The sequence below is a fragment of the Acromyrmex echinatior genome, chromosome 6 (assembly GCF_024713525.1).
Source record: "Acromyrmex echinatior isolate Ae372 chromosome 6, ASM2471352v2, whole genome shotgun sequence".
Classification (NCBI taxonomy): Eukaryota; Metazoa; Arthropoda; class Insecta; order Hymenoptera; family Formicidae; genus Acromyrmex; species Acromyrmex echinatior.
This window is the reverse complement of record NC_141857.1, coordinates 6,680,131-6,687,774: the sequence shown is the minus strand read 5'-3', so window position 1 is coordinate 6,687,774 and position 7,644 is coordinate 6,680,131. Positions and strand designations below refer to the sequence as shown.

The 7,644-nt window shown below is 39.0% G+C and overlaps 1 protein-coding gene across 13 annotated transcripts in view; it reads right to left on the bottom strand.

The window, feature by feature from the left end:
- Positions 1–174: 174 nt before the first annotated feature.
- The window catches only part of OtopLa (proton channel otopetrin-like a), a 35,419-nt gene continuing 27,949 nt past the window's right edge, over positions 175–7,644 (bottom strand). For all 13 annotated transcript variants that reach the window (XM_087407295.1, XM_087407298.1, XM_087407294.1 and 10 more), the window contains 4 exons: positions 7,430–7,586; positions 6,811–7,316; positions 6,242–6,569; positions 175–6,109 (listed from right to left, as the gene is read on the bottom strand). In XM_087407295.1, the coding sequence (XP_087263421.1) occupies positions 5,415–6,109; positions 6,242–6,569; positions 6,811–7,316; positions 7,430–7,586 (1,686 nt within the window). In that variant the 3' untranslated portion in view covers positions 175–5,414. The remainder of the gene's footprint in view (positions 6,110–6,241; positions 6,570–6,810; positions 7,317–7,429; positions 7,587–7,644) is intronic.

Below are 7,644 nucleotides of genomic sequence, written 5' to 3'. Positions count from 1 at the left end.
AGAAAAGTAATGTAAAAGTTATTTTTCTAATAATTTTTCTTATATGAATAGAGATTTTACAGAGATTAACACCAAAAAAAGAAAAAAACATACATGAACATATTTTATATATATAATTGTATTTGGTTATATATATATAAATATCTTTTACCAGAAGAAATAGAAAAACACATATTACGTCTAGATAACTTTTATTAACCAATATAATCGTGTATCGTTACAAATGATGCGGCAACGATGACGTACCGATGTAACTCGGGTTACAATGAAACTGGTTTTAACGGTATACAATGAAAATAGGAATCGATGAATGAGCGAATTGATGAATTTACAGACGTATTCGTCGCTACTCGACATTCGAAGAACTGCTTACACCACAACATGTAATTTATACTTTTACGGTATTTTATTTTATTTTATTTCTTTGTGTTCCGCCTGTCATTATCGCCTGCTCCGACGAAACGTTAACTTCTTCCGTTCTGTGCCTTCCATTGTCCTCGCTTCCTCCTCGATGTGTCTCTGGTAAATCCATGAGTGATGTCACTTGTACGCACGTGTGTGTGTGTGTGTGTGTGTGTGTGTTATGTGTTTGTGTGTACATTCTGTTGCTTAAAACTGCGTGTATACGTGTACAAACTGTAATTATACTCGAAGACATCGAAAACTCACTACATTATGTTAAATAATAATGCGTCGCGGATTTACTTCCGGCACGCATGCAAATTCCTTTTGTTCTTTCTTCATCTGTTTCTTGTGGATTCGCGACTTGGTGAAATTATAAAAGTATATATGTATAAAGTTGCTATAAATATACTATGCAACTCAAAGTGCGTTCCATTTCACGCATGATGCTCGTAATATATCATTTCATCCTAATCGTTCACTGAATATTAAAGATAAAATAATACATCATGCACATCATGCGCGAAACGAAACGCATTCTCCGTAAATATGGAACATAATTGAAATAAAATTGCGCGCATAATAATATGAAAGAAAATCTCAGTTGTTTGCTGCAAAATGTTGAGTAGTATATATACGATTTATTAGGTTGATAATGTCATTAATTATCGTGTGATAAACATACACGAGTTACATGTAAATAAAAACTTGTATAATAAATAAAATAGCGTTTGTATGAATTTGCATGAATAATTCTATGAATGTAAATAAACGCAAAAGATGTAAATTAACATCATTGCACAATTTGCAATTAAATCAGGCGAATCTCATTTACATTCATTTTCTATCGCAAATCCGCGACTCATTAGTTAGGCTTACGGCTACTATCGAGATATTGATGTACATATACAAGAGAATCGTGGGTTTTTCTCCTTACAACACGGGTTAAAGTATACAAAGACGTTGTTTGTCGAAGAAAAACGTTTCACGTGTTCTTCCGTTCTTCTTCCTTCTGCCTATCTTTTTCTCACTCGCTCTTTCTCTCTCTTTCTCTCTCTCTCTCTCTCTCTCTCTCTCTCTCTCTCTCTCTTCTCACTCTTTTTCACTCTTCAATCACGCATACATATATTGGAACTACGCACTCGTTCACATTTTTTAAACGTGGAAGGGTTCAGTTTCATATATATCTTCTTTATAGTTTTTCTCTTTACGAAAAATCATCAATTAAGGATTGCTGGTTTTCTTTCTGCATTTGCGCGTATCTTTTCTCTGTCCATCTTAGAATCCCTTCTATCATTCGTTTCGGCTTTGTTGGTCCGGTGTGGCAGTGCCTTGTTAATTAATTTATTTCTCGTAATGAAATTGTTGCTTTATGTTGTCATTGTGGTTTTGTGCCTTCTGTGACGTAATTGTGCAGAGTGTTGACGAAACGAAAAGATTTTAAAAAATCTCTACAAATAACTAAAATTTATCTCTCATAGAGTTTGTGATGATGTGTTTTTATAAACGTGTTATTAATCAACAATTTAGTACACACAATTTTAAAACATTAATTTAAAACACATTAAAACACATTGATTTAACTATAATTAACCAAAGATTAATGTGCATACAAGCTGATTCATCTATTTTTTTCTAATTAAATCTAATTTTCTAATTTTAAATAACGACTGAAATATGAGACATGCATGAGTGTTGTTTTGATTTATAGAAGTTCATAAACGTTTATCTTTGTACTGATATATACATTTTTTTTTCTAATAATAAGTTAAAATACATATTGTGTACTTTTTGCCACACGTATAATTTTAGAAAATCAGCTTATATACTTTCAGTAACTTTGTGCATAATTAAAATAACAATTAAAAAAATATTAAAGATTTATTGAATTACTCTGTTGGCAATGTAATGACATTCGTTTCATAGACACTCTGCTGAATAAATAATTTGCTGACAAAAAGAGTAATTATTATTATTATTTACATGTTGCACGCAACACTTCAACTACAATTGCGTACATCAAAATTAGTACAAGTCTTCATAATATATATATATTTATATTTATATCTATATATATTTGTATTGTGTTTACTTTTTAATATCGTCTTTGGATTATAATTACGTTTAATCGACCCTTAATGGCTGATTTAGTAAGCTTGTGGTGCAACAATATTTCTCTCATATTTCGCGCACGGAGAGAGGGCGTTTCTTATTATTTATATTATTTCTAATAATTAAAATTCAAAAGCTAAAGACGTTGACTGGTGTATAATTATGATTTCTGTCAAGATTTCGAGATGTCTTGTGTATTATTGTTTAATTCTCATTGCGCGAAAAAAGTTTTACTTAATAAAATTTATATATTTATAAATTTTATTAAATAAAATTTAATGTGTGCTTTATTTCTCAGGAGAAGGGAGTATTTTCACAAGGATTGTGGAGGAATTCACAAAGTATAGTCTCTATACGATGAACGTTATCTTTTCTCAACGATCTACATACGATATCAATAGCGAAGTAAATGCGAAAGGTCGATCTCTTTGAGATAGGCTTAAACACTAATCAATAATGATGACAATAATTATCTCTTATATTTTCGTGAGTGGTGTGCGAGCTCCTTTATTTATGTGAACCGATTATAGTCTTCGTTTTTTTTCTATCCCCCCCTCCCCCCCCTCCAGAAATTCTCTCCCTTAACTCTTTCAGGGGCTGAAAAAGTCAGCGTATTTTGTGCAGGATCTCCGAAAGAGAGAAGCAGTACTAGAGCGAAACTTAGGCACTGTAGTTCACAAATTAAACCACATCGCACCAACATAGAAACGCACAAATGTCGTGGCACCTAATACATTATACTGTGACTTATACGTGAAGTATACAAGCTGCACCGTCGCCCCTCAAAGAATTAAGCCATTCACAATGGAAATCTTTGACGTTTAAACATCGTATCGTCTGTCAGAATAATTAGCTGAAAGAACAAATACGTACGAATCGCTTTTCGACGAAAATAAGCCTTTTTAAACGCAAAAGTCATTATTGACTTCCTTCGCGCTGCTGTTACGTACGTTTTAAAGTCACATAATCTGCATCATAGAGCGTAACTTCCGCTTACGTTCGTGAAAGCTTTTCGAGTATATATCATTCATTCAGAGTACTCGGCGAGTATGAAACAAAATATTCTCTATACACTATCGCTCGTGTTGGCTTCTAACACGGGTCTCCTTCCTCCTTCCTCATTGACTCCTCGTACAATGTTATTCTTTAAATGTGCGCCTCTCCGTGTGCCAACTGCTCGCGATGAAGATACGACAAAGGTACACGATATCGTCGGTATGTTCATTCAAAGTGAACGAATATTCAAAAAGTGTCGATAAAGGGATTCGTAAAATTTCAAAAACAATTTTGTACTCTGCGGCACGCAACAGGAAACGACGATGGAGATCTTGCGTTTGCAAATGTCCCTTTTGAAGAGACGGATCTCTCGTTAATTGCGCGCTCTTGAATGCGAGGAAGCACTCGCGATTTGTGTGAATGAAGCGTTTCGAGAACAAGAGGATCTTTCGCGAGACTGAAACGTCGTTCGATTTGCTTTCGTTAAGCAAATAACGCCGCGAAATTATATCCTGTTCTTCGTCGAGCCTCTTTTGAAATTTCTGCAGTTAAACTTCGACCGCGAAAAATGCAACCACGACGATTTCGCTCGTTCCACTTGCGATGATTATGTCACACGTCGTGTGCATTGATGAACAAATCTAAGAGCTCCCATTATCTTTTACGATCGTGAAATTATTTCAATAAAATATGGAAAGGCGAAACCGTTTGCTTCGACGGTCAGCTAATTTGATACGGCGAATTCTGATACCAAATTAATTAACGTCTCGTAAGATATACGTATATCGGAAAGCGTAAACCAAACACGAGATAAACTTAGAGGCTAATCCGCTAATCTCATCCGCTAAATATCGATGACTTATAAAAATATTTAAATATTTACTTAAAGATACGTTAACGTACGAATAGAAGGAGATTCGCCGCCAACGCCGACTCAAGTTTTCACAAAAGTATATCACAGCGATCCGACATATCCGTAATGAATGAAATAAGAAAAATTTCGGGAAATATATCGAACAATTTAAATTCCCGCGAGTGAACCGAATTGTCTACAATGCTCTTGATAATGCACAATGGGGCGAGGGTACATATACGGTACATATAACGTTATACATATAAAAGTAGAAAATTTAGTGGCAGTATATAGAGATCGTGTAAGGTGAGAAACGCGATGAAGGGAAATGCGTATGCGCTAACGTTTTTGTTGTTTTGTGCTTCGTTTACGCCGAGATTGGCGAAAGCCTGTCTGATTGACAAGATATTTGTCAATCGTCCAGATCGTCATTAATCCGTCCTTCTCCCTGTTGTCTCTATTGATCAATGCTAACAACGTAAAAAAAAAAGAACAGAAGAAATACAACATACACAAAACAGGAGACAAATAAACAGTTTTGCAATTCGGCACGATCATATTTAGCTCCACTTTACGCGAAAGCTCCTCTTCGAGGATATTAGATCGACCTTGATTGTATCACTGAAGTGCCTCTTCAGATGTCGATAAAGGGTTTCTCAACGAGATATATCTTCAACTTCCAACTTGAATTCTTGGAACTGTTTAACAATTATCAACGACTTGGATATCATCCGAAGATTTCTTCGTGCAACAAGCGTGTCAGACACGCTGCATATGTTCGTTTATTCCGGCTGATCCGTCATTTTGCAATTTTTCCGTCCGTCGACCTTCCCAATCGATCTTCCACTCTTTCTCTCTCTCTCTCTCTCTCTCTCTCTCTCTCTCTCTCTCTCTCTCTCTCTTTCTCTTCTCAAAAAAACCTTTTTTTTCGAGACCTGAAATCGATGTATGTGATCGAGGTCGTCGAGCATCCTGACCTGCTTGTGCTCGCTCTTTCGTTCCAACCGACGATCACTCCGGACGATTGACTATGACGGGACTCCCCGCTCGTCTACTCCAGACGTGCCTTGTAGCTAGTCTTCCAGATCTCGGCCAGCGTCACGGCACTGTGGAACCTGTGGAAGATGCACAGCGGCAAGGTGACCCTCTGCACAATAGCCCAAGCGAGAAATCCATAGAAATCAAGCTGCACCGGATTGGCGATAACCTTCTGGGTCTCGAAAGTGTAGATCACCCACATAGTCACGTTGCAAATCAGCAGGAAAGTAACCACCTGTCTGCCAGGTTTGCTGCGATCATGTTCCGGCAGGTGAACTCGCCTGCGCGACACATCAGCGATGAAGAGCATCTGAAGGACCACCTGGGCGACCGATAGCAATCCCGTCACCATCACCAGCAGATTTGGCTCGTGCGTGAAGGCCGCCAGGGAACCAGCGATCACACTAAAGACGGCGTAGACGAAGAGACCAAAAGCGGAGACGCGCAGGAGGATGTCATTGAGGTCGCTTTGCTCCTCAGCCTTGAACTTGAGACTCTGCACGCGAATGAAGCCGATAATTATGGCGATGATAGATAACGCCATTAAGACGCAGTGAGACACATCAGCGAGATAAATCGCGAGCAATCCGAACTCCGGGTGATGGATCAGCACGAAGAACAGTATCAGGCATATCAGGGAACCAACCAGAAGAAGCAGACCGAAGAAGAGACCTTTGCTTGCTCCAACGCAGTCGACTCTAGTGTGACCTGATAATATCTTTTATGACAATTCGATTCTCGAACAAATAGAAAATTATGTTTTTATTTCTAACAAGATACTAAGAAAAATTTGATCTGGTATATTCGAAATAAAAGATTATGATATGAAAAGAAAATTACCTGCATGAGCAAGAGCGACAGCTCTTCGCGATAGCATAGCCTCTAAACGACGTTCAAGATCAGCCTCTGCCAGATGAGGCCAACGCGGATGTCGGCCGATATGCTTCCACATGACGTAGATCACTGCTGCTCCAATCAAACTGTACTCGATTATGAATGGAAATAGATATGGCGCCGCATCCTGAACGATGGTTCCCATGATATTGACGCGTCCGCACGAATTGGACACCGTGCCATCCTCCGTTAGGGCTTCCGCGTAGATACCTAAATTCGGACTCCAGTAATCACTGCTATTTGTTAAATTACTTACATCAAAGATTTGCGGTACCTGAAAAAGAGAGGGAGAAATACTTTAATCTCAGCGCTCACTGTTTTAATAATATTGATTGTGTTCAAACGAATCGAAGCAGCTGACCTACTCGTCGAGCGATTGAATGTGATTGATTGGATCCATAAGTAATAATCAATTATGTTCAATCGCTGAGAATGAACAGGCTAGGTACTTTGTCAACTTGAACTCGCCCATTTATTCGTAGTGATAAAATATAGTAATAAAATATAGTTCGTACTTGGTTGTCTATGTCACTCTGTGGCGCGGTGTTCAGTAGTTCTATCATCTGCGACCATAACGTGGTAGTGGACGGCGTGGTAGTTGTAGTAGTGCTGGTGCTCGTTGTAGTCGGGATAGTGGTGATTCTCTCAGTGGTAGTGGTAGTGGTGGTGGTGCTGGTGGTCGATGGTGTGAACGTGCTCAAGAGAGTGGATAAAGTTGTCGCCGTGGTGGTCGTCAGATTAGGCAACGCGAAGGTAGTGGTCGAAGGCGTTGTCGACGGGGTTGTCCAAGTGGTGGTCGAGGTGGATGTTGGAGACGGTGAAGTGAATGCGTCCGCGATTGATCTAGCTGTCGTTGTCATTACGCGACCCAGAGCAGTGCCGACTGTCACAACCGTGCTGGTGACGGTCGGCGCGACGGTCGTTGACCTCGTAAGAGGAGCCTCTCGCAATTGCGCCATGTCGCGCGGCTCGGTTCCCAATATGGCCCCTGCGTTTCGCATCGAGTGCAGTTTAATGCTCTCTGCAAATGTCAACACATCAATGTATAATCGCCAGTACTTGAACTTGACGTACCACTGCTTCGACAGTTTAAAACGACGATATTGATTAACCCTGTAAATGTAGATCGCTTACCGAGAATCCCCGCCTGAAACTGGCCTAGTTTTTTGTGATACTGAGTGATCTCCTTGAGACTCTCCAGAACCAGCGTGCGTATCCATACGCAAAGATTTGTCGCGACCACGTGCATCAGACCAAAGCGAGCGATGACTTTAAAGCGATGAATATTCAACTGCGAAGAGAACATCATAATGTGCATTTTTTAAGTTCTTTCATCTTTATCAATTTGT